The sequence below is a fragment of the Pseudochaenichthys georgianus genome, chromosome 5, assembly GCF_902827115.2.
Source record: "Pseudochaenichthys georgianus chromosome 5, fPseGeo1.2, whole genome shotgun sequence".
Taxonomy (NCBI): Eukaryota; Metazoa; Chordata; class Actinopteri; order Perciformes; family Channichthyidae; genus Pseudochaenichthys; species Pseudochaenichthys georgianus.
Genome location: NC_047507.1, coordinates 20508095 through 20535760, shown reverse-complemented (window position 1 = coordinate 20535760; position 27666 = coordinate 20508095). Strand labels below are relative to the sequence as shown.

General features: G+C 44.5%; 2 protein-coding genes and 1 long non-coding RNA gene across 9 annotated transcripts in view; 1 reads left to right on the top strand and 2 right to left on the bottom strand.

Moving 5' to 3' along the window:
• The window catches only part of LOC117446468 (AMP deaminase 2-like), a 39475-nt gene extending 18920 nt beyond the window's left edge, over positions 1-20555 (bottom strand). Inside the window, exons 1-2 of one of the 7 annotated variants that reach the window (XM_034082647.2) lie at positions 20489-20555; positions 19738-19804 (exon numbers count right to left, since the gene is read on the bottom strand). In XM_034082647.2, the coding sequence (XP_033938538.1) occupies positions 19738-19795 (58 nt within the window). In that variant the 5' untranslated portion in view covers positions 19796-19804; positions 20489-20555. Of the gene's footprint in view, positions 1-1788; positions 1872-10962; positions 11053-19029; positions 19109-19737; positions 19836-20488 lie in introns of those variants that run through there. The other 6 variants (XM_034082645.2, XM_034082644.2, XM_034082649.2 and 3 more) reach the window with 6 other exon arrangements.
• LOC117446470 (uncharacterized) lies at positions 19160-26393 on the top strand. Its single transcript, XR_004552142.2, has 3 exons — positions 19160-19384; positions 19819-19853; positions 26315-26393. It is a non-coding gene; the product is annotated as an uncharacterized lncRNA (long non-coding RNA).
• On the bottom strand, positions 21257-26326 carry LOC117446469 (G-protein coupled receptor 61-like). Its single transcript, XM_034082652.1, has 2 exons — positions 26016-26326; positions 21257-24656 (listed from the first exon to the last, which is right to left on the bottom strand). Exon 2 carries the CDS (start codon positions 24444-24446, stop codon positions 23043-23045), a length of 1404 nt encoding a protein of 467 aa, XP_033938543.1. The 5' UTR covers positions 24447-24656; positions 26016-26326; the 3' UTR covers positions 21257-23042.
• Positions 26394-27666: the final 1273 nt, after the last annotated feature.

Sequence of the window (27666 nt, the reverse complement as noted above, 5' to 3'; positions counted from 1 at the left end):
GATATTTATAGAACAATAATTTCATTGTTAGCTACTGAATGTTTCGATGCTGAACAACGGCAACATGACAAAGTTCTCATTGGTCCTTCTTCTTTGGAGAAGACCAGGAAATGATGGATGCACGGATCGTGTTAAAATCAATAGGCACGCAATGACTCTAAATAATAATGATCACGCTACCAAATACAGATTAAAGCTAAAGTAACAAACCTGTTTTGAAAATGTAAGAAGTAGAAAGTACAGGTATTTGTGTTAAAAATGTAAGAAGTAAAAGTAAAAAGTCGTCAGAAAAATAAGTAGTGGAGTAAAGTACTGATACAAGAAAAATGTACTTAAGTACAATAACGAAGTATTTGTACTCCATTACTTCCCACCTCTGATGAACGTGTTGTGGTACTCCTCTCCATTCTTTGCCACACCATGACACTATAGCCAATTATATGTTGTTGACATTTGAACCAGTTAATGTCCAAAATTAATATCAGAAAATAAACTTTTATTTTAAATGTGTATTTAACAAGTTTCGGTTCGTTATAGATAAGATAAATGATGGATCTCGTTTTACTCCGATAACAACCTTTGATCTTTGTTGGATTCATGCCCCAGTGACAAGGAATCAACTCTCATAAGAAAAGGTCATTTCATTTTGCATTAAATGTTTAGCAGGTTGCATCGTTTCTGTAATTGAAGCAAACTTGTTTAAATGTCTGTTAGTAAAACACTCCTGAATAACTACTGTTGTTTAAATGTTTAAAAGATATTTCACTTTATTCCCTGAGGAGAAGAAGAGTGATGACATACACTTTACAGGTTCCCTAGCAACCACAGATGAGAATAAACCCCTACAACCTCAACAAACATTGCTGATGAAATGTGCCAAAGTACTGCTTGCAAATTAACTGAATGAAGATCTGCTGGAGATGCAAAATTACATTCAAATACATGCAGAAAAACTAAGATAATTCTCAGTACTGTGGTATGAACATCTTCCTTTACTGCTTCTATGCAACACAAAAAGCCTTTAATAGGAAAGGGATAAGTAATGTTAACACATACAAGAACACACAAAACAATGTCAGCTGTTCTCACACAAACACAGCCCCATGGAATGTCCTGTTCAGGTGCACACGAGGTCCCTGCTTTAATTATCTGTCAATCACTAAACCTGCCTGAGAGGTACAGCGTTGATGCAGTTCTGAATAAGAATGTATTTAAAATGTATTTATTTCCAGGTTTAGTAGCACCTTATCAGCATCTACAACTCTTCACTGCCTTTCTGATCTACTGCACACTGTCCCACAGCATGTGTCATGTATGTTTGTTTTCGCGCACTGGCACACTCCAAGGATCTCAGTGATTAATCCACGGGGGCAAAATTACCGCATCATAGATGACTGTAGCAAAACGGCAGCAGATGTCCCAAATGTTCATTCACTGCAACATCCAGACTTTGCAGTAAACTAAAAGGCACACATCAAGCTTTCCAAATATCAGTGTCGCAGCAACAGACCCACCTGACAGACGCAAGATGTATTTCTGTCTCTCTCTTAAAGAAAACCCCCTCCTTATTCCTACAATTCCTCCCACTGTTTTCTACATGCTGTCAGGTATTCCAGTACGACGCAACTGTGTTCCCTGACAGCTCATCGGTCACTGTGAGCTTGTGCGGTATTTATGGAGCGATAAGTACCATGCATCACACAGAACTACTGTAACTTGTAGCAACACAGTATTCACATTATATTATACGGTACTGTTTGTCATTAAGCAGCATGCATGGTACAGTACCTCTAACTCCCTGTCTTCTGTTTTCAGTCTCCGTTACAGTCGCAGTGGCCTTGTCTGAGCTCTTGCGGGATGCTGGGACATGTAACTAGGCCTGGGACGGCCGATGCACCCTCCGCCGCTAACACAGTGAGAGAGCAAGAATGACAGCAAAGAGAGAAAAGAGAGGGACAGGATACACTCTCTCCTCAACACAAGCTGCTCTAACAGCAGGATCACACAGTCCTCTCTCTTTTGTATCTCTTTCTGCTTGTCCTGTTGTAACTGTCGTCAGCTCCAGGCTGCTGATGGAGCAGTTTTTTCCCCCTCTTTCTTCTGATTCTCTCTCTCTCTCTCTCTCTCTCTCTCTCTCTCTCTCTCTCTCTCTCTCTCTCTCTCTCTCTCTCTCTCTCGCCTCTCAGCTGCTTCCTGGATAACGCCGGTTTTCAGTGCACAGCCTTCAAGCTCCCGGATTTAAATACTGGGTTGGATCATACCACGTGGCAGAGGAGGGGAGGGACCGGGGGGAACTACTTCAGCCTCTATTGTGCTGTAAAATGGAGGAGGCCCAGCATTTCTGGCAGGCCGCACTTCATCTCTACCCCCATCTTCTTATTCATGCTGCGGCGCGCAAACCTTTAAATCAGGTTATAAATACCAGATGTTCAAAACAATTATTACAGGTCCATTAAAATACATGTTTAATTGCATATGGATTCAATATTTGTATTTGGTATGTTTCATTTCATCACTAGATGTTCCTCATGTTTACCAACACTGAAACACAGTTTTAAAAGAGTTGGCTTGTGTTCTTATTCATTTATTTTAATAAGCTTATGTGCATATTTATTTTTCCAGCTTGCTGTTGATGTGTTTTAATGCATCCATGCAGCCAAATGAAGACTTAAACAAACCCCCACCGTGTTGTTTATCATTTATGTAATTGACAAAGGTTTAAATGCAATGTCTGAAGTAGTTTTTTCATCTCTTGTCTATATATGTAACACTGTATTTGTCTCCACTTGTCCTTCACTGTCCTGTAATCACTCCATAACAACACAAATTGTATTTGTGAAGTCAATTATTGTTTGACTGAGCATGCAAGTATATGAGTATATGAGTTAATTAACATGCTGCATGCCATGTTGCTTTCTCCCCCGATCACATGATGCCAGGGGCGACCGTTGCCTTCCTCTCTCACATGACTGCTGTGTGGCAACAGGAAGGCCTGCTGTATATCACAGTGTACAATAATCTGTGAAGCTTCTTTTTAAATTCCATCTTTAGATAAAAAAATCATCAATGTATCCAGATATGAGACATACACAAACAACAACGGGGGGGGGGCGATAGGCGTCTACCAATCAGACGGTTCGATCAAAGCCCCTTGCAATAAACAAAGTGCCTTTGGGCAAAATACTTAAAGCCCTAATTCCTCCCATAGGCATTTAGTCTACGATATGTAAATGAACGTAAGTGCTTTAAAAGCATGAGGTAAATAACATGTAATATAATGCTACAGAACCTCCTCCCCTTACTGCGCAATGTTTGTGCGATAAAATACTAATGACCGGGATGTCACAAAAATCAATCCAAAGTCACTGTATTTGACAGCTCGTCTGAGGCCTAAACAACACCATAAATTAACAATATATTTGGACATTTCTGCTTAAAAAATACACTACTATGTGTGCAAGATATATAGGTCAATCATCTTACAATAATTAATAAAAAAAAATCAGGATTGAGATTTCGAAAAGCCTAGAAGTACATTGCTCATGACTTTGACTTAAATAACAAAGAAACAAATGTGTCCTCTATTTGGAGAGAGTGACGCTTAATAATGTTTGGGAGATCTTGGCACCATGAAAAAGAACAACAGTTGTGTAGACATGAAGCTAAGGAATTATCAAATGTTTGCTAATGTTTCACATTATAGTACATGATATGCATTATTCCATCCATACAGCAAGTGAGGCAACAGAGGCTGTGTTTGCAACCCAAAGCTAGCTCCAGCATCAAAACAGACATAAAACATCTCTGGTAACACGATAACCATCATTTGTGTTGGTCTGTATCTTAAAAGAGTAACCATAAAGTTTATACTCATTAAAACATATTACAGCTAAATATATATATATATATTTTGAGTAAATTAAGTGTATTTGCCTTGGACGAAAATACCTTTAATAGTGGTAGGAACTATGACTGAAATGTACTAGTGATGCCATGTTTAGTTGCATTTTTTTTGTACCTATAGACCAGTGTTTCTCAAACTTTTTCATACCAAGGACCACTTAACCAATAAAAAAACACTCGCGGACCACCTAACTCCACAAATATCCAAAAACACATCGTTTTTCTAGAACAGCCTGAAAATGGTACAAACAAGTGGCAACATGTGTGACGAAGGTGTTGCGCTGGGCTATATTGTGAAACTTAAGCTCGCTCCATTGCGGAGACATTCCAGAGTGCGGAAAACTTAAATGTATTTATTTCAAATGGGAAATTTGACCAATATACTCACGGACCACACTTTGAGAAGCACTGCTATAGACGATATTTTAAATACGGAAAGTTCTCAAAGAATTTAAGTGTGAACATAGAGGTGTTAAACAGGGGTTTCTCCAGAGGAATGCTACGTTCAGAATCCTGTCTAACCAGTTACAACCACCTGTACCTGTACGTGTGGAGGATTGATGCGTGTTTCTGAATATTCCTGTGAACAATCCCTTGCTTTAGGCATTTTCTTGATTGTAAATTATAAATTGATAACAGTTTGCACACAACAATAACATTAAATGAAAAATGTGTTGCCTAAAGCCACACAAAGCACATGTCCACTTTCATTCTTTAAATCACATTTCTTTTCCAACATGTGTTTTTCCCAAGACACTAATCAAGTGAGCACGTGGGAGGAGCTGTGCACCTTATTTGACTGCCTTTCTCCCAGAAGGACACACAAGCTGGCGTTATTGCAAATACCCCTGTCAAAGCAAATCTAATCTCTGACCCTGCACAGAAATACCCCTGTGAATAAAAACAGGACAAACATTCCATCAAAACACTCGTGGCTTCTCAGGGTTTAGGCTGATGCTGTGTATGTCTCCTCCTAAGTCGGGACATTTCACTAAATAATAAATCCTCCTTGCAGTCCATCACATATACAAAAACATTGGCTGTATACTCCCTTACATCAAATAAATGGGCACTGCATATACTGTACACACAAACTTAAAAAAAAACAGCACACACACATTCACACTCCCCCCTCCGATCCTCTGTGATTATCCAAAGTCCTGTCCGGTCACCAAACCTCTTGCCTCATCTCTCTGTATCTGAATATAGCAAAGGATGAGCACTGTGTCATTTGAAACTGTCAGCATGTAGCACAAAGTACTGAGCACCGCTCGGACATTGAGAGGTTAATCGTCCATTCCTAAGACCAAAGGTGCGTCAGGGATCAGAGCCGAAGGCAATAAAAAGGGTGCTGCTTCACAGAGATGGCTGAGTGAGGAGTGAGGAGGCCTCTGATAACACCCAACCTAAAAGTCTGAATAAATAAATGGATTCATCATTTATTATATGCAAAGGTAAAAAGTTGGCCAAATGTTTTACACTGGATGCAAAAATGCAAACACAATGAAAGGAAGAATTTGCTATTTGATATCCCCTGATGTCAAACAATAAATATCAGATTAACAATGTTTATTAAGGCAGGTGATAAACTGTCTGACTGAACCAATGACTACATAAGACAAATTATATAATGTATTACTTAATATCCCACTCACCGAGAATGTGTGATTTTCTCTTAAGAGGTCACTAATGATCAGTTGACTTTGAAGAGTGTGTGCTGAGAAACTATATATGTGTTTTCATCTTTGTCACACCAAGGCAGTGGTGGGCGAGCTCTATACTGACTCATGAGGTTACAGGACAATAAAAGCCAGCCAGGGACCAGACATCAGCTGATGCCGTTTCATCTGTGATCAATGAGGTGGACTCTGAGAGCAGAGACAGACCAAAGCAGCATGCTTAAATTGTACATCAGCAATGAAATACAACCCCCTATGTGTTTTAAGCATCATCTGTCAGCCTGCAGATCACCCCAGGGAGACATCGAGTCAAACTGCTCTGAGCATGCGAGTCTGTATGTGTGTTTATGTTTTGATGATTCAAAAGGAATTGTATTGTGCCTCTGCTGGTTATCTACTCGCCCCAGCAACAGGCCCACCTGGTGTTACAGCTTTCGAGGCCTTGATTCCTGGTCCTACAACATCTCTTTTCCAGAACTGACACACTTCCTCTGTTACATGGAAGCAACTGTGCTATTCATAGCAAAAGAAAGCCCTGGAATGTTCCATCCAAACACAGAGCTAACTGATCCTCACTCATATCTGACTGCCGAGCAGCCCAAGACCCCGGCCACTGACAACCAGCCACTTGTTTGAAAATGATGGTCTGACTGTACTAAGCACTTTTGTGTCAGAGACTCTCCCTAGTGGTGAACTGGAAAAGTAAATAACTGTTATTGATATGCTGCTATATGCAGCTTTTCACAAATAATGTTCCAAATATTCAGGCGTTTGCAAGAAAAAAAACCCTGTAAAACACATCAGGGATTGCACTTAATTATTGGTATTTTCATTTTTAAACTAATTGTTGGCATACCTTTAGTTGCTATTCGTTCCAAATGCGTCTCCTCAACACTTCAACTTTGCTCTGTCTTTTGTAATGAAGAAAGCAATTCCACCTTTTAAGCAGGTGTAGGTCATACAAAGCCACAAGGTTATGGGGCCCTGTGCAGGTGCTCCATGTGTCGCAGGTTTCAGTTTGAGCAGGGTAAGATCAATAAAGCAACAACATGTAGATGTGCTAATGATCAGGTGAGGACAGCCCCCCCAGGGGTAATCGACAGAGCCCACAAGATTAGGTAAGTCACAAGACAACAGAACACAAAGGAATTCAAGAGAGATAGTCACATGACATGACAACAACAACCGCATTTCTGATAAATAATCAACCAGCACAGGGAGACAATTTACCAGACAGCCTACAGATTAAATGTACAGAGGCCAGTGTCAAGTTAGAGGCCTGTGAGTTAGTGGAGATCAGAGCCTCTGTATGAGATCAGATCACAACAGAAAGCGCAGCAGTGACTCATGCTGGAGAGAGGAATTCCCTGCACCTCTCTGGCAGATGTTAAGAGTCTCTATACATCACGTCATATAGCTTTAGCTGCAGAGCTAGGACATTAAATATTCTGCTTCATGTGATGCAACGAAGGTCCAGAGAGAGCGGCCTTCACGCAGAGACAGATCCCTGCAGCTGAGAAAAGGGACCATGCAATCAGTGTTTCCACCCACAATTTTTAAATGTGCAGGAGATAATATAAATAAACCTCAAAGGAATAAAATGTGTGGTGGAGCGGAGATATTGCTGAGGTTGCTTCAAGAGGTAACACAAGAAATATGGAGGGTTGCAGATCATGACTCCTCAAGCTGCTGCATCAAAAGTGCCAACAGACCATAGTGGTCAGATGGAGATGCTGTAATGGGTGGCCTACATGTGGCTCCTATGACGGACTGGGAGTGCAGAGGGCTCAGCCGAGCGGCTAATTGAGAGGACTTAAATGACTGCATGGATGGAGAGACCTCTAAGTTATTTATTACTGCAGCAAAGACAGGCTTCCTCTGCAAATACAGTGTTTGTCAACGTGAGTTACTGCTTGAGATCTGCTGTGGCATCTCTCCCAACACTCAATATGTGTGCTGTGGCACTGAGGAAGTGGCTTCAGATTAAATCAATATTACCATTGAATTGCCTTATATTTCATTTCATTTCAAACCTTTATTTAACCAGATTGGTCCCATTGAGATCATAGATCTCTTTTTCAAGGGAGACCTGCAATAGATACATTGCTGGTCTAACTTTCTAGTTTCTCTCCAAATATATAATTTAGCTTCAACTTCAGAAGGTAATAACAGAGCTTTGATCATTTGGCCTGCATCCCATCGCAGTTAAAAGTTAATGAAACCTCTACACATAACACTAATTAATACACTAACATGTGCCAGTAAGAAACAGGCCTGTGATGAGTCCAATTAAATTGCCAATAACTAATTTCTTATTCATAGAATAACATCTGAGATAGAACTGATTTACAGTTTGACATTTATAAAGCAAGGTAAAAAGTCCAGAGGTCATTGTAACTAAAGCAAGCAATACAAATATGAATTAACACTCAAGGTGTTTTACGTTTTCATTAAGGGCTCGGTACATCTATCCAATCATACAAATATCACTTCAACATTCATAAACTGACAAAATGCACTTTAAAATGTTCATCTCCATCAATTGCCATCCAAACAAGTAAAATACATGTTTTAAATTTGACCCATTTGTTGTTCAGTTGGTCAGCCCCGGGGCAGAAATAATTAGTATGATAAGGGGTGCATCTTTTGGGCAGCCACACCACACAACTGCTATCTTTGGGAAACACTCTGAAAACACTTTCTATAACCCACTAGTGTGTTCTGCCATCAGCCTGCATCATGTAACAGTAAAAAGAGTCAAAGCAGATTCATATCCAAAAAGTTTAGCTGTATTATATTGTATATGTTTATGTATTAACATATCAACAGCAGTGTCTGTTACTGAGCAGTCAGCATGGTTTTAGTTTGGAACAGTTTCAAGTTCAGCTGACCTATCGAAGGGTAGATTAACAAAATAAAACAACTATTCAAGCTATTGATAGTTGTTTTATAATATAACTTATCAAATCGAACTTCCAAGCATTTCTTGAGTCATGCATCACGAATATAAGGCTGTGTGAAGCTATGTGGACATGCAGTGTGTTTTTATCCATATTTTCTAACATTTACAACAACTAAACAATGAACTAATGAATACAAAAATAGTATCAATAAAATAGATTAGTTGCCACCTTTTAGTTACAATTGCATTGAAGATCCACACAAAGCAGCATGCATCAGGAATACACAACAAATCAAAGCTTTAAACACATTTACCACATGTCTCAACAATGGACACAAAACTAAACTGGGATATAAACTAGAGTTGCAGTGGTCCCAACATCTGGATCCTCTCTTTTTGCCCCTAGTGAGCAGCATAGATCCTTAAATGCCACTGCACAAGCATCTGTGTGATGTTCTCACTATACATTGATGTATCATCTGGGAGTTCACTCATTCCTTCTACGGACCCCCTCTCCCCCACACTCACCGGGGCTGGTGGTGCTCTGCAGACTCCCCCTTTTGCGAAACGGGGATTTAGGTTTAGGCTTCCCTTGTCCATCGTTGTTGGAGGAGGAGGAGGAGGAGGAGGAGGAGGATGACATCTTGCCTCCTGTGCTCATGTTACTACTGGAGCAGAGTGAGTCAGAGAACGGTGCAGTGGCCAGCAGAGGGAGAGAGCAGCAGCAGCTCTAACGGGGGGGGGGCTGGGAGAAGCTCCTCTGCAAAGTTGGCTCCTCCTCCTCCTCATCCTCGCCAGCAGTAGGTCAGCAGGCATGTGGCACTGCCGAGGTGAAACGCAGCCCAAGGCTTCCCCGGCTCCTGCTGGAAGCTCATTCCCTGGTTGCCCTAGCAATCAGGGAATGAGCTTCCTGAAGCGAATGCTGGGGAAAACAGCCACAGTGGAGGCCATTGCAGATCAAAGTGTGTAGCTATCATGGAGACTGACAACATCCTACCAGCTGAGCACCAAGGTGAGGGAAGGACAAAAGTGTTTTCACTCACCTAAAAAAGGAATAAGATACACTAGATATCTAGAGAAAGGGATTTCAATTAACGTTAAGTCACCAAACAAGACTACAGATAAGCTTACAACAATTTAGTGTAAGCTGACTAGTAAACTCTCCCTTTGATGCAAAATTCAGAGGGGAGTCAGACAGCCTTAAACCAACAGAGCAGGGCCCACCTGGCATGATGTATTATAAACAGTGACAACCCATTCCCAGAAAGCATAGTTATAAAACCTGTGACAAGTATGCACCACTTCCTCTCATGGTTCCTGATGTTTAAAAGCACTGAAGTTCATTAAATATATTATAATTTGGAAGTCTAGTAACCAGAACCACACAAGCTTCCACAAGTCAGCCGAGCCTAAGCAAGTAAAACATGAAAAGTTGTTGTTTTGTAATTTACCAAAACTGAAAAATACTAAAAATATTGAAGATTAAGAATGTTTCATCTCAAAGATCAATTTGCACATACTCCACACAATTGCATCACATGTGCTGTTTGTTACTGAAGCTCAAAATACACTTACTATAGTATATATTATAAGCCTTGTATTGTATTTTGGGCTTTGGGATGCCATCAGTAGATAAATCAGAGCAAGAGAGCTACAAAAAGAGAGTAGATATCACCACCTAGTGGCATGAACTTCTTATGCAGTTAGACAAAAATGTGTTTTTCTCATCTGAGCACACAAATGTTGATCTAGCAGCTTCAGTTTGAGCAAATATACAGTACCTGCAGTTTTCTAACCTTCTAGCACTGACAACTTTATTACTAAGCAATTATTTAACCTTTAATCTCCTCAACAACCGACCTCACATACTCAAACACTTTAGAATACAACTTATTTGATGCAACTGAAGGATTATGATTAACAGAAAACTGGCATTGGGACTACATTTGAAAGACTTTGAACACAACTTTTGAGTTTCATTATGAGGACGGTTAAATATCTAGAAAGTTAAGAAATGAGTGGATCACATATATAATACTACAACTTCGTCTGAGTCTAAGCCCAAAACACTAAAATATCAAACTGATCTAAAACTAATTCACAAACTACAAGCCTGAATGAACTAACCCTAACCCTAAAAACAAAGACACAAACATATTTAAACTATGACCTGGAGTTTAAAAAAACAATAACAAAACTTAAAATGTATCCTTCCTATCAAATAAGTGGGACAACAATATCTTCCTGATGAGTTCCTGACAAAAGTCAATGTTTACCTTTTATCACATTGAAATAAAGGTCTTGTTTTTGGTGTCTCCAGCCTTTTCTAAAATCTGATCCAGTTTTTGAGGGCTGACGCTCACCATCTGGTACAGCGGCAGCAGGGAGTAAGAAAACAGAGGCCTTGAAACTAAAAACTAATCTACCGCTTTGGCTATCAGACATATTTCTGAATCCAAATGACTGATATTCTCTTACCCAGAAGCAGCAGCGAATGATGTTAGCTTGGTGGCTCTTGTTATTGCTCCTTTGGTTTCTCTTTGCTTCTTCTGTTTGCTTGAGCAGCCTGTCTACACACCCTTTTGCTAAAAATGAGACCACTGGGTATAACTGGCAGCTTATTTGTTTTTTTCCACTCCTTCAGAGCAAAGCTCATGGATTTCAGTACAATGTTTGCAGAGGTCATACAACAAAAAACAGTGTTCTCACTTTCCATTATGCTTTTTATAGAAAATGTGGAATGTGAAACCCAATTAAACCCAACCGAACAAAGTATTATTTCCTTTAATTAGACCAAGTAGAGGGCTACTGCCAAACACAACGATAGTTACGGCTGTAACTACGGTTCTATGAATCCCGGATGACCGCCAGAGGCGGTGCTTTAGCACTGGATATGTCCATCGCGCGCATGCGCAGCTCGAGTACCAATAACAACAAAGTCACCTGTGACCCACGTGACACCGGCTGATGTAGCCGGTGTCGACAGAGGATCTGTTCCCAGAATCTTCTCGCGAGCACACAAGAATTCTGAGTGACAGGAAACTCTGGCGGTCATCCGGGACTCATAGAACCGTAGTTACAGCCGTAACTATCGTTCTATTTCGTCCCTACTGACCGCCAGAGGCGGTGCTTTAGCACTGGATGACCTATACCAACCATGTCATGAAGAATCCAAGCACTTACTCACCTAGTTGGAAGCAGCGGAGCTTGGCCACAAGACCACCCCCAGGGGGTGAGGAGTGGCGACATTGACCCGGTAGAACCTGGAGAATGTGCCAGAAGACGCCCATGACGCCGCGGCGCAGATGGTCTCCAGGGGCACCCCTCTTAGGGCAGCCCACGATGTTGAGACGCCTCTTGTAGAGTGGCATCTGGCCCCTGATGGCGGGGGGCGGCCACTGGCCCCATAGGCACATGTGATGGTATCCACCACCCAGTGGGACAGCCGCTGCTTCGAGAGAGCACGACCCTTCCTAGTGCCGCCATGGCAAACGAAGAGCTGCTCTGACTGTCGTATACAGGCCGTAGCATCAATATACGCCCTCAGGGCACGCACAGGGCACAGCAACTCAGGTGTGCCGTTCTCCTGTGGAATGTTAAAGCGTGCCAGCTGGATAGGCCGATTGGAGTGGGCTAGTGGAAGCACCTTGGGCAAGAACGCCACATTCGGCCAGAGGGTGACACCCGAGCCATCGGAGTTCCACCTCAGGCATGTACTGCTTACGGAGAGGGCATGAAGCTCTCCGACTCGCTTCCCTGAGGTTATGGCAAGCAGAAATGCTGCCTTCAGGGACAGCCATTTAAGCCCGACCTGGGCCAAGGGTTCGAAGGGAGGAGATGATAGTGCATCCAACACTAGGGGCAGGTCCCAAGCCGGGGCCCTTGGGGTGCTAGGGGGGCGCTGCCGTAGAGCCCCTCTTAGAAAGAGGGACACCAACCTGTGGCGCCCCACTGTGGCGCCATCGACTCCGACATGTCGGGCAGAGATAGCAGCCATATACACCTTCAAAGTGGAGTGAGAACGTCCACTATCCAGAAGGGACTGCAGAAACTCTAAAATGGTGGCCACGGAGCAATGTCCCGGATTCTCAGCCTTACTCACACACCAGTGGGAGAAGAGCCTCCATTTGCACTCATACTGTGCCCGAGTGGATGGAGCTCTGGCATTCAGGATAGTTTCCCTGACAGATGCCGTGACACCGCTCAACAGTGGGTTGGGCCCTGCAGAGGCCAAACCCAGAGCTGAAGGCGGCGAGGGTCGGGATGCCAGATCTGACCCTTGAGCTGTGACAGGAGGTCCTTCCTGTCGGGGAGACGCCACGGTGGGCTGCCGCAGAGACTGCGTAGCAGTGGGAACCAGACTCTCCCCGGCCAGCGGGGGGCGACTAGAAGGAGCCTGTGCCCCTGGGTAAGGACCCTCTGAAGCGTCTGAAGTATCAGAGGCAACGGCGGGAAGGCATACAGGAGAGTGTCCGGCCAGTCATGCGCCAGGGCATCCTGACCCAATGGGCTGGTCACCTCCGACCAGGAGAACCAGAGGGGGCAGTGCCTCGACTCTTCCGAGGCAAAGAGGTCCACCTCGGCCCTGCCGAAGAGGCTCCAAATTATCTCCACCACCTCCGGGTGAAGCCTCCACTCCCCCGGTGGAGGCTTGCGCCGTGAGAGGAAATCTGCGACCTGATTCAGGTCCCCTGGCAGAAAAACTGCCCGCAGACTGGTGAGGCGGGGGAGCGCCCAAGGCAAGAGGCTCTGCGAAACGCGGAGCAGCTGTGCGGACCTGGCGCCCCCCTGGTTGATTTGGGCAACTGCGGGCATGTTGTCCGAACGAACGAGCACATGCCTGCCCGCCAGTTGGGGTAAAAAGTGCATGAGTGCGAGCAACACCGCTCAAAGCTCCAGCACATTGATATGGCGTGCACCTTCCTGGGCAGACCACTGACCCTGCACAGTCCTGCCCTGCCACACCGCACCCCACCCCGAGAGACACGCATCCACAGTGACAGTCTCCCGGCGGGATGGGATGGTGCCCATGGGCACACCCCTCAGGAGATAGGCCCTGTCCCTCCAGCGGGACATAGAGTGGAGGCACCGCTGAGACACCCTGACTCTCTTGTGCCTGTGCCGCTTGGCGTCCAAGTGACGGCTGTTCAGCCACATCTGCATGGGGCGCAGTGACAACAGGCCCAAGGGCACGACGGCTGAGGCAGCTGTCAGTCTGCCTAAGAGCCGGAGGAACTGTATGTAAGGCACCCTCTTGCCTAGTCTGAAGATGCGAAGATGGTGGGAAATGTCGTCCACACGACGAGGTGTCAAGTAGGCCCTCATGGTGACCGAATCTAGGACCATCCCCAGATAAGTGACCTGCTGGGAAGGGTCCAGGCAACTCTTCCCGGTGTTCACTGTCAGGCCCAACCGGGCAACATGGGATGAGAGGCGCGCCGTATCCTGGGCCCCTTGGGCCCGGGACGGCGCGCAAACCAGCCAGTCGTCCAGGTATGGCAGGACCTTCATGCCCTGTGCCTGCAGGGGAGCGAGTGCTGCCGCAACAACCCTGGTGAACACCCTTGGGGAGAGGGAGAGACCAAAGGGAAGCACCCGAAACTGATAATGTCGACCCTGAAAGGCGAACCTCAAGAACCTCCGGTGATGGGATGCAATTGGCACGTGGAAGTAGGCGTCCCTCAAGTCCACGGTTGTGAACCACTCCCCCTGTGTGACAACACGAAGGGTGTCTGCTGTGGTTAGCATATGGAAGGGTAGTACCCTCAGGAATCTGTTGATTCCTCTGAGGTCCAGAACTGGACGGAATCCGCCAACTTTCTTGCTCACAAGAAAGTACGTCGAGTAGAACCCCCCGCTCTGACGCAGGGGGTCCACTGGCTCGATTGCGCCTTTGGCCAAGAGGACGGACAACTCTTGGGCTAGCGCTAAGGCCTTCGCCGGGTCCTTGACAACTGTCATTCTGACCCGGCCGAAGGCTAGGGGCCGGCGTCGGAACTGCAACTCGTAGCCCCGGGTTAGTGTGGAAACCACCCAGGGGTCGGAAATACAGGCAGCCCAGTAGCTGAGCTGCTGCTGGGAAAACCAGCCGACGACCGGCCCCGGGACTTCAGGGCCTAGCCCCCCGGGCCCCTGGAGCCCCTCGGGGGGCGCCGGTAAGGCTCTGAAGCGCGAGGCCGCCTGGAAGCCAGGCGACCTGGGGCACGAAAGTCATTGGCCGGTTGAGTGGGCCGCTGGGAACTCTGCCGATTACCCCAGTAAGCCGGTGGCTGAGCGCGGCTGCTAGAGCGGCCCCTGGGCCTGCCGGGAGCGGCCGCGGGACTGCGAAGACCCGAGAGCTGCTGCCTGGTCTGCCTCGCTTGGGCAGCGCGCTCCAGTGTCTCCAGGGCAGCTGACCCAAACAGCTCCCCTGGCTCGACTGGCACGCTACGTAGGACCCTCCTACATGTCTCCGTCAGTGGTGACTGGGCCAGCCAAACCTGGCGACGAGTCTGTACCAGAAAATACATAACTCGTCCCAATTCCCTAGTCATTAGGGCAAAGGCCTGCAGTGATGCATCGCTGAGGCCCAGCAAAGAAGGCTCGGCCGGAGCCTGCTGCAGCGAGGCGGAGACGGCCAGCATTAGATGGGAGAGGGAGTTCCCGATACGACCCATGCGTGCCGCTGCGTCGTAGGCCCTACAGAGCAGCCCATCCGTGACCCTGCACTGAGGCTGAGGGCACCTGACCTCAGGCCTTAAAGCCTCGTCAGGAGCCAGAATCAGGGAGGCGATGGCAGGCTCAATGGGTGGCATGCCACCCAGCCCCGCCCTCGCCGGGTCCTGCATGGCAGCCAAGGTCCGGGCATCGGAACCAGTGCGGCTAAAGGCCCTGGTGTCCCTCCAGCATGCCTGGAGCTCCCTCAGTTACTCCTCTGAAGGAGGAACGGTGAGGGGGACACGGGCTGGGTTACGCCTGAAGAAGGCACTAGCCGGAGCCAAGTTGGCCTGCGGAACCGGAATCTGCAGGTGCGCCAAGGCTGTACGAATGATGGCCGCCATGGAGCCGTCCTCCCCGTCCTGCAGAGACCCCTGAGCAGAGGAGAGGGAAAACTCCTCGAGCGGGACCTCGTCCTCCGTCTCTTCATTGAAGAGGTTAGCCGAAGCCGCTAGCGACAAGGCATCCTCGTACAGAGGTGCGGCAACCGAAGGAGGGGCGGCAACCGAAGGAGGGGCAGCAACCGAAGGAGGGGCAGGCGGCCCGCTAGCAGCCCCTATACCGGGCCCCGGCTGAAGGGCCACGAGGAGCGACTTCATCGTGTCCATGTCGGTAGCTAGCTGATCCACTCTAGAGGACAGCCTGTTCCTAGTCCTCTTATTGGGGGGTGCACCCATGGCCATCGCTCCCTCAAGTCGCCAGGGACGGTCGAACTGATCTGGGGGAGGATGTGACCAAGAGAGGTGTCCGTTGGCTGCCGCCAGACGTTCCACCTCAGTGATTCTAGCCACTCTGAGTGCCCGGGGCATGCAGCTACAGTTCATGCAGGCCCCTACTGTGAGAGCTTCCCTTAGATGCTCGAGGCCGAGGCAAGAGGGGCAACGGTCGTGGCCGTCCTCGGGCTCGAGAGAAGCCATACAGGCGCTACATGAATGAGCCATTCTGTAGGTAGCCAGATGCAGAGAAGCCGGGAGCGGGTGCGGGAACACAGCCTTCACCAGCTACCTGCCCTTCACTGGCTGAGCCGAGGCGAGTGCCAGATGCAGCGTAACCGGGAGCGGGTGCGGGAACGCAGCCTTCACCAGCTACCTGCTTAAACCAAAACACAAGGCAGTTAGCGTCTACCAGGAGCGGGGGCGAGAACACTGCCTTCACTGGTTAATTTACAGACGAATGCCTGATGCAGCGTAACCGGGAGCGGATGCGGGAACACAGCCTTCACCAGCTACCTGCTAAACAGAAAACACAAAGCAGTTTAGCGTCTACCAGGAGCGGGGGCGAGAACACTGCCTTCACTGGTTAATTTACAGACAAATGCCAGATGCAGCGTAACCGGGAGCGGGTGCGGGAACACAGCCTTCACCAGCTACCTGCTTAACAGAAAACACCAGGCAGTTTAGCGTCTACCAGGAGCGGGGGCGAGAACACTGCCTTCACTGGTTAATTTACAGACGAATGCCTGATGCAGCGTAACCGGGAGCGGGTGCGGGAACACAGCCTTCACCAGCTACCTGCTAAACAGAAAACACAAGGCAGTTTAGCGTCTACCAGGAGCGGGGGCGAGAACACTGCCTTCACTGGTTAATTTACAGACAAATGCCAGATGCAGCGTAACCGGGAGCGGGTGCGGGAGCACAGCCTTCACCAGCTACCTGCTTAACGGAAAAAACCAGGCCGTTTAGCGCCTACCAGGAGCGGGGGCGCAAACACTGCCTTCACTGGTTAAACTGAAGACGAACGCCAGATGCAGCGTAACCGGGAGCGGGTGTGGGAACACAGACTTCACCAGCTACTTGTTTAACAGGATAAACACGGCAACTTTAGCGCTAAATCAAAGGCGAATGCCAGCTGTAGCTAAAGAAAAAAGAACGGCACGGGAAACTCCGGTGCTCAACCCGGCGTCCGCCGAGTGGCTGCAGCCGCTACTGCTAACTAGCCAGTACAGCTCAATGCCAATGAAGTTTAGCTCAATGCTAATGAAGTTTAGCTCAATGCTAATGAAGTTTAGCTCAATGCTAATGAGGTTTAGCTCAATGCTAATGACGTTTGGCTCAGCGCCGCGGCCAAAACAGTACAAAAGCACAGCAATACTCCTGGGAGAGGGAGCGAAAACACCTCCGTCACCAAAAGACTCAGCAAACAGACAAAAATCAGGACAACTAGGCTGGGAGAGGGAGTAGAAACACTGCCGTCGCCAACCAAGCCGACACCAACCTGTCCGAACGAAGTCTCTGCGCAGCCAGCCGCAGCTCCTGGAGGACGGGTAATCCCGCGGCCCCGACTGGATGAGTCGCGAAGCTACACGCAGCCAGCTGTTTGCAGAGAATCCTTAACAAATGTTCCGAACGAACGAACGCTGTAGGCTACAAAAAATGTAGCCAAGGTACTCTCGCGCAGCGAGAAGATGAAAAGGAACAGATCCTCTGTCGACACCGGCTGATGTAGCCGGTGTCACGTGGGTCACAGGTGACTTTGTTGTTATTGGTACTCGGGCTGCGCATGCGCGCGATGGACATATCCAGTGCTAAAGCACCGCCTCTGGCGGTCAGTAGGGACGAAATAGAACTGATTGTGACCATCTGCAAAAACTAAACTGATGCGGAGAAATTCGTTTTTTTGTGTCTTTAGATAACAGTTAGTGTGCTCATGTATTTCCCAAAAGCATCACTTTTGCTTGTGACATATGTACTTTTCAACATGTGTAGCACTAATCTTCAAAGTTTAATACTTTAACTAAAAACTGTTATATATATTATATATATGCAAAGTAACCACTGGTTTTTCAGAAGATGTACAATCTCCTTTGATTGTATCAAGGCCAATAAAGACAATGATTTGCCCAAGATAGATCTCTGACTTAAAGAGTCAGAGATTTCAGCTGTTATAAAGAGGTTATATGTTCAACATGGAGTTACGCAGTTCGCTTGAGATCTTTTAAGCTAAACGTCCCGTGTCTTAAATTAACAATCAGTTATAAACATAATTTAGTGCAGAGGTGAAGAAGTAGTCAGATATTGTACTTAAGTAAAAGCAGGAGTACCAGAGTGTAGGAATACTCTGTTACAAGTAAGAGTGCTGCAATCACAATGTTACTCGAGTAAAAGTACAAAAGTATTAGGATCCAAATATATTTAAAGTACCAAAAGTAAAAGTGTTAATTCTGCAGATTGGTCCATTTCAGAATAATATATAGGCTATTATATGTTTTGATTATAATTATTGAAGCATTAAAGTGTTATCAAAGCTGGTAAAGGTGGAGCATGTTTCAATAACTGTGTATACTGCAGGGTAGCTTGTGAATGTTACTCCAGGTGTAAATAAAGTCTGATTTAAGGTGTTGATTATATTTCACATCATTATTCCAAATCTGCAAAGTAACCAAAGGTATTAAATAGATTTTGTGGAGTAAAAGTACACGATTTACCTCTGAATTGAAGGGGAGTAGAAGTACAACAAAGTAGCAAAAAAATGCAAATACTCAAGTACAAGTCTCTCAAAATGGTACTTAAGTCCAGTAGGCTACTTGAGTAAATCTACTTAGTTACTTTACACAAGAACTGACTAAGTGCTTGTAATAAATGAAAGATGTTTGCACTGTGTCATTGCTGGTTGATTTACCACCACCTGACATGGTTGAGTACAAGCTGCGAACAGCCTGTAGTCCGCCTGCAGAAAACACAAAGCAGCAGACCTTAGCAAGATACACTCACAACAGATAGCTAGCAAACTGATAAACTATCAGGAGATACCTGGACGGTCATCTCTTAGATATAAACAACTTTCCGTTATGGTTTCTAAACACCTTTACGTGGCTGGCTAATATTACGTTTTAAATGAACTTTTTGTTACCTCACAGACGATTTAACACGACCTTCACTTAACGTGTTACTCCTTTAGCCGTTAATAAACAACCAGGCTGACGTTAGTGTTTCGTCGGTTAGTTTACGTTACTTAGTGAAAAGCTGACGACAAGTAAAACAAATCCAAATAAAATATATTAAAACATAACAATTCAGGCTAGCAAACTATTAATTAGCAAGAATTGAACTTGACCCGTGATCGAGTAACGTTGCGTGTTTTTGTTTTGACATAAATCCCTTCTGTTTCCTCAAAAGACGTTTTAAAGGAGACACCGCCCATTGTGACAGGCGCGGTTCAAAGGTCTTTTTAAACACTCAGGAACACACACAAGTGTTTTGTTAAGGTTTGTAAAACTTAAAATATTTCCCCTGAATGTAGTTGAGAAGCTTAAAAGTAGGTAAAGTAAACTCATGTATGACCAATGGCCACATCCCACTTGTACTGTAGGCCTCTTTCCCCTTATTACATGCATAATGCATTGTTTACTTAAGTTGCTGTTAGGGCATTTAACCAACAGCCAGACAGAAATAAATACAAAATGGGAACACTGTTTGCTGACTCAGGGCTTTCAAGACTGAAGTCCAATATTTGATTTAACCGTGTGTGCCACTTACAGTACTGTAAAAAACATGTCCCTCATACACATTTACTTAATTGTGAAATGTTTACATGGGCCTGGATAGTTAAAAAACTCACTGTCCATGTCCTTTCCAGGTTTTTTTCTGCCAAAGAATCGAGCATCACTCTTGTCCATCTCCTTTTACTTCTTTGTGATAGGTAGTGACAGAAAACATCTGGAGTCAACATATTGGGTAAGTTCAGTGACAGTATATTTGCCCTTACAGCGCATGGTCTGTCACAAGTACAACTGAAAATAGAGACCAACTTTCTATGGGATTACACCAGCCACAATGGCAAATTAAGCTAGGGCTAAAGCCATTCGGCCCTTTTATAATTACAGTAACTCAATAATCTACATTATGTTTAGGTCTTGGTTTAATATTTTTTCTCTAGCTATGCCCTTTGCCCTCTTTGAGACATTCTGAGTCCTGATATTTGACTCTCTTTTTTTTTCTTCGGCTAAGAGCAACCCCTGTTAAACCTATTGTCCTGAAATTCTTATATATTTGGTTTGCAACTTCTCCTTCTATAACCTTCTATATCCTTCAATAATAATGTGTTTTGCTCTTTACAGTTAGTTTTAATCTCAAGACACAACTGAGTATCCCATTTTCAACAATAGTTAAGTTGTGCAAAAAGCTTATCTCTATGTTGTTTCTTTTGCAAATAAAATATATATATATTATAAAAGAAGTTGAGAGTATTAAAATGTAAATGTAACAACTAAAGTGCAAAGGACTCCAAGATTACCAATAATAAATAATCAATGGTCATTATAAACAGCAGAATAGAGCGTACAGTTGTCTCAGTTAACAGAGATACTCACACAAGCAATCCAGAGATTGTGGGGAAAAAATAACAACAACAGAATAATGTCAGCTCTGATTAAGTCTAGAGACTATATTTTAAGAAGTCTCAGATAAGGGCGTCTTGTTGGATCCCAACAGAGCATGCTCCTCCTCCCGCCCACCACAGCACTGAGAAATGTCACTAGGTAATAATTGCCATGGGGATGGCAGAGCCTGGCGAAGCTGGGGGCGGTTTGACTGAGGTCCATCTTTGAGGTGTGAGGCATGTCGTGCACTAGCATCTTCCAACAGGAATACAGCATTAAACTGAGTTTTTTTTTTTTAAATCTATCTATCTAGCTATCTATATATCTATCTATATACTGTATCTATCTATATATCTATATATCTGTCTATCTATCTGTCTGTCTGTCTATCTGTCTATCGATCTATTGTTCTATTGTTCTATCTCTGTCTATTATTCTATCTATCTACTCTATCCATCTCTTCTCTCTGATTAAGGTCATACTCCTGGCTTTGGCCTTTTGAAGTTGAAATGTTACCTTAAGGTCAAAGTGTTTGAAAGTGTCGTATCCTCCCACCACCCTCTTTGCAATGGAATATCAAAGCAAAGCAGAGATATCAAGCCACACACACTGAGATGTTGAGCAAATTAAGCCATCTGTATTTGCAATCCCTTCAATTAATTTGTGGCAGTAGCAGCCCCATAACTTTGTTAAAATTATGAAAATGCAACCAAAATGTTTAACAAACATAGAAACTCTTTATTACAACAGCATCTCTCACTCACGTTTTAGCCATGTCTTCTTCTAAAACACAATCATATCATTGTAGTACAGTGGAATTAATTATTTTCTTTTTATCACAGCATAAAAAACAATCTCTGAAAAAGTGAAAACCCTAACACAAACATTGAACATCATTCACAGTTTGGGATATTTAGACGTGATGAAAAGAGGATATCAAGCTGAACAAGCTTTTGATTTTGGATTGGTATTGTAACTCAAAATAAGATCTAAAAAACCCTGTATCCACATTACATAAGAAAGTCATTTCACTCAACATTTCCTCATATAGTTTATCATATCTATCCCTAACAGTTTGCTAAAAAATACCATTTCATCGCATCCTAAAAAGTATGAGCCTCATTTCCAATGAAGGAGCACATAACACCTGCTTTAACATCCTTGCAACATTATAACAAAGTGTTCAAGAGTCATACTTGACATGGAACAGCGCAAGACTTTAAAATAATGTTGAGTTTTCCTGCATTTGAGGTACTGTAAATGCCCTGATCAGCAAACAAAATCTATATGTATTTCTCCTTCTGGGATAAAACATTTTTACACAGATGAAAAACTAACAAATAAAGATCAAAACTGCATACGTGTAAAAGTAAATTAGCCTCCTTGTAACGAAATCCATAACAAATACTAACACTCACTAATTAAAGTAAACATGGGCATGCTCAGTTAAACACACAACCCAAACGTATACATGTTTATTAAACAGAACATACAATTTAGTAGCCTACATTTAACAAATGTAAGAAATAGAATCAAATTTGAGCGTAATGCAGTGCATCGAGAGAATACTGATTTTTAGGAGCTAAATCAAAATCAACTGGAAATACATCACATGGCATAAAGCTACGTGACACTCAAGATGAGTTATGGAGTCAACCTGCATCCTAAACTAAGTTGAAATAAATTGTCTTTTTAGTATATTAAAACAAATATGTGTTCGGTCAAGCACCTAAGAAAGGAGAACAAAATTGATGGTGATCTGTAAACAACTTGTAATTCCATGAGGCCACAATATGGACGCTCCCATATAATCAGATAGCATAAGGGTTAAGAGAGGCATTATCATTGATGAACGCACAGCTACCAATCACAAGGGAAAACCGTGCCTTCCCTTCAATTAATCCCCAGAATACTTTTAAATGTGTGCATTTTATTGCTAGCTTCTTCGACATTACTTACTCAACAGTAATCAACCTGCCAAAGACTCAAAAATGATTGATTTGGCAGGTACAAATACAGAATCAGTTTGTGTGGAGCCGTTAATCTTATTTCCTGAATACTAAAGGCAATTCGTCTAACAGCAGAGCTTCACCGCACAAAAGCAAATTAGTTGATTGAGTGTAAGCCAATGAATTTCAGTAGGTGTTCCCTAACTTAAAATCAAAAGGGCCTTTCTGAAAACATTTAACTCTGAAGACAATTTAGATACTTTCATAAAACAAAACATATAATTATTGTCAAAAAAGGCTTTCACAAATTAGTATTCATGAAAGTAATTTACTGTACAGAGCTTAGTTTGTGTGGAAGGCCATTTTTGTCATTTCCCTGTTCACAAACAACAGCTTGAAATGCTTCTCAAACAACTTCATTTTATTGTGACCGTTTAAAAATGTGATGAGGCCAAGTGTTTCAAAGATACAATTTAAAGTCATTTAAGTGAACTGAGTTACCTGTTTGACAGCTTGCAGTAGAGTCTCTTACTTTTTCACTCAAATGTAACTCCTGAAAAAGTTCATATCTGAATGATCAACAAGACATTGAAAACTCAATTGTCTGTATATATGTGGTTGTTTATCGCCTGTTCAGTCTCTATAAACTCTGAAGTCTCCTCTGCAATTTGTCCCGGGATACGGAAATCTATGGGTATGGGCCGTGCTGGCTCCGGGGGCTGGGCCTCAGCCGCGGGGCAGCAGGCCTCCCCTTTGGGGCTGGAGGTGCTGTGAGAGTTTTGTGGATCCAAGTTGCAGCCGGTGCCCTGAAGAAATTGAAGGAAATTCTCCTCTATGGATCCTTCCCTGCTGGGCAGTCTGTCCTCTATGTCTGCCCCTGCTCGACGGAACAGACAAGGCAGATGCTTTCCCAGCTCTTCCCTGATCTGTCTGTTGAGACAGCCATAGAAGAAGGGATTGGAGGTGAAGCAGAAGTAGCCAATCCAGGTGACCACCTCCTCCAGAGAGGCTAGTGTGGCTGGAGGGCTGGCAGCCACTGCTGAATACAGGTGGAAAGTAAAGTAGGGCAGCCAGCAACAAAGGAATTGCCCACCCACTGCTGCCAACACTGCTGCAGCCTTTCCTCCCCCAAAGGGACGCTGCGGAGTGGCTCTGTCTGTCCCCGTGCCCGTCCCAGAGCTGGTAACCATTGTGGATCGGCTGCTGAGTGATTCTGAGCGCTGGCGACGAGGCGTGTCCATCCAGGTGGGAAGAGGCCCGTGGTGCATGGCCGCGACCCGAGCCACTTTGAACATATTGCAGTACACAACAAGAATAACCACTAGTGGACACAGGAAATACACCAGAGTAAACAGGGCCATGAAGGCCAAGCGGTTCGACCCTCCCCCTGTCCAATGTAGTGAGCAGCGCCTGTGACCCTGAGCAGGAGGAGATGGAACTGCCCCACCTCCTCCTCCCCCAACCCCACTGCTCTCCAGCAGAGGAGTTCTCCCACCTTGCAGGAACCAGGCGAGCAGCGGCAGAGCAGACATGGCCAGGGCTTTAACCCAAATCCCCACCAGCACTGACGCCACTAAGCCAATAGTCATCTTCACTTCATAGCGCATGGGGTGTATGATGTAGTAATAACGCTCCACATTGATGACGGATATGGAGAGGATGGCAGCACTAACCAGGCACACACTGAGAAAGAGGTAGCTCCGGCACAGGGCCTCCCCAAAGAAGGCTCGGCTTGAGAGCATGCCAAGGGGCATCAGCACCAGGGCTGCAAGCAGGTCCACCACGCACAGGTGGAAGACGAAGGCAAACTTGTGGAGCTGCGGGGCCTTAGCAATGACCGCCATGACAGCCACGTTACCCACCACAGCCAGCAGATCCATGAGCAGCATGGCCAGCAGGGCTAGCGACTGGGACAGAGCCCAGCCCTCAGGCAGATAGGAGGCAGACATGTTGGATGTGAACTGTGGAGGTGCGTGGGAGGAGTTCCACGTCGGCTCCATTGAAGGGTGGGATGAGGCAGGCAGGCAGGAGCAGTTACAGGCCCATCACCCATCCTTCACAGCCAGGAAGTACGGCCAGAGAACAGCGGCTTGAAAATCAGGTCGAAAGCTGCCTTCTTGCCCAGAGTAGGATGCTGCTCTTCAGGAGGTCGGGTCAGATTGTATGATTCCTTAATACGTTTTCATGTCTGCCCTCAGTGACAACCCCTCCTAAAAACAAGAGAGAGAGAAAATAACGGAAATGAGTGCGTGTTCACTGGAGTTTTCATATATTCCTATAATGAGCAACCCCTTATGCACTTCTGGGTTATATGAACTAATCCTTCCAATCAGTAGCTCGTGCTGAGTTTCACTTGTGCTGCAGCTACCATTAGGATTAATACACTCACATGATAAAATCCTCTTTAGCTTCTCAAATCTCTGTTAAGGTAATCTTACTGATAAGGTAATCCAAAGTCCGCCCTTAAACCAATTAACTCAATTAAGTAGCCTTTGCATTATTCAATGTAGGGACACTTGGTACCCTTTTAGAAAAAAACAGAAGGAGATAAATTATTCAAACTATCATAAATCATCACACAAAAAATAGTTAAGCCACATAAGATTAATGTTTATAAATTTGCAGCAAAATCACATGCCTAAAACAATTGAGTGACTCTAATCCTCCAGGAAAAACAAATATAAAGTATTTTTGACAACCTTCTTTACCTTCCTCTTAATATTACAATAAAAAAGGTCAAAGATAAATCCAGTCAGCTCCTTTGCTGAAGGGCTGCATGTGATCAATACTTTTCAAGCACTCATCCTTACAATGCACAAATGCATGCTAAATCCCAAATCCTAACAACAATGCCCTATTCCATCATACATATGACTGCTTTGAGAGCTGTTACCCAAGGTCTAAAATGATTGTGCATAGCTAAAAATACTTCACATATTAATGTCCCTTATGGTTAGAGATTCAATCATTCTGCTTGTGTACATGCACAATAGCATGTCTCACACTAAATGCCTAGTGGCCACCATGTAGTTTTTCAATTCGAAAACTTGTGGGTATTCATAGGTTGCAGAGGCAACAAACCGACATTGGTTGCTGCTGCTGCTGTAAGTATGTTTCAGATCAAGGAAATCCAGTGGCTTACTGATATGAATGCTCTCTGTCACAGATGTAACTAAAGCCTGGGATGTTCTTCCTTTTTTCTGCTCTGATCACAGTACGAAAAAGGCTAAAAATGTAGCTCTGAACCCGTTCATCACCTATTAACGACTGCCCTCAGTGAGCAAAATGTCTAAATCACACATAGGGGTACTCCGAATTCAGTTTAACCCTCCTGCCTGGTTTAGTCATGTCTTACCGCCTACACATTTATATATTAATCATTAATGCATTACACCCACTGTATAAAGCAAGGCCCACATTCTATATATTTTCATATCACAAATTACATTTATCATTGCACTCAGAAATATAGGCTTATAGGCAGATAAGAAGAAGAGGGGGAGAGCAAGCAAGAAAATGTGAGAATCAGGGAGCGTGAGGGGAGGAAACAGAGAGAGAGCATCATGTACCTGAATAAGAGTATTTCCTGATGCATCTGTCTGCTGCTTTTGGTCTCTGAGGATGAAAACCTGGTGTAGTTCCCACTGCTGAGGTGCACAGTGGACATCAATCACTGCACCTTGTGAATGCTGTTGAGGCAGTTCCCTCCATAGCAGCCTGCTTCTCTTCCCATCCCTTGATCTGCCTCATGCATCCTCCTTCCTGGGTGCCTTGAGCTGTGGCAGCAGAGGTTTTTCTAAAACGATGCTGATGTAAATGCATGCAAAGACGCCAGCTCACTCTCTGCTTCCCCCCTCCACTCACACAGTGACTGCAGAGATGGAGCAGGAGGCAGCAATAAACAGGACCAGAGCTGCCGTTTCCACATGGTCCTAGTGTCCTCACCGCAATTTTAAAATGATTCAGAGATTCAGAACTAAATATGATGTTAGGGAAATGTCATGTTGTTGCTGTAGTTTTTGTTTCTGTATGTATTAGCATCGAAAGCTAAGTCTAACACATCTTAAAAAACTACTGATATATGAATATATGTGTTACATTTTATCTCTCAACTATGCCATTTCATTTTGACATTCATCATCCAGAGGCAAAATATGGATCCTACGTCGTTGTTTACATATCTCTTCTCACGTGAATGCTTTTTAGCCAATCATTCTTGGTGTGCATGTTGTTGGTTTTGTCAGCTTCATTAAGAAAAAACAGGGCATTTTAAAAATCATTTCAACAACTTATTTTGTACAAATGTGCGGCTATTTGTTCTTGTGGTTAAATCTTGCTTACAATAATTGTTCTAAACTAACGAGGATTTCGGTATGATAATTCAAGTGGACATATTATGAAAAACTCAATGTAACAGGCTGTAAAAAAAATGATTTCTGTTGTCAAGTTGGGCATTTTATGGCTCTCTTTTGGAGACAGCCTCAAGTGGCCATTCAAAGAGCTGTAGGGTTTAGCATTTCTGATTCCCTGTTCAGCCCCTAAATTGCCTCTTGGATTCAACAAGACATTTAAATGTGTCTCCCTTTCCTATGTCACGTTCAGGCTCATTAGAATAAACTGCCCCCGCCACGGCGGCGTGCGTTGCCGCTTGGCGGTGGGCGTGTCTTGAGCTTGGGGAGTCAACGCGAGCAACGCGACCAACAACCAATCACATGAATGTCCCGCCCCGGACATACAAAGCAAAGCATTCATGCTACATCCATGCTGGCTAAATATTAGTGATGGGAATTCCGGCTCTTCTTGGTGAGCCGGATCATTTGGCTCGGCTCACCAAGAAGAGCCGGCTCTTTCGGCTCCCAAAGGGCTCTTCAGTTTACCACATATTATACCTTTTATAATTAAATCAAATGTAGCCCTGTTTTGACTAATGATTTATATGTGTACACATCAGTCTATGGTACACATATATCACTTAAATTATTCAAGACATCCTTTGTACTGAAGTATTCAAAAGTAAAAATTACATGTTTAATATAAATGATTTGCTGTGGCCAATTGTTTTCATTGCATTTACAGACCCGTGTAACTTTCTGATACCACCCAATGAATGCATTGACTTGCTTGTAGAACCACGCTACACAAAACAGATAGCAACACCTATAACAACTATTTTTTTTAAAAAGGGGCTACTGTATCGATCTATATAAAGTATATAAATAT

Coding starts and splice junctions, on each gene's coding strand:
- LOC117446469 (XM_034082652.1), bottom strand. CDS start 24,446: ATGGAGCCGACGTGGAACTCCTCCCACGCACCTCCACAGTTCACATCC.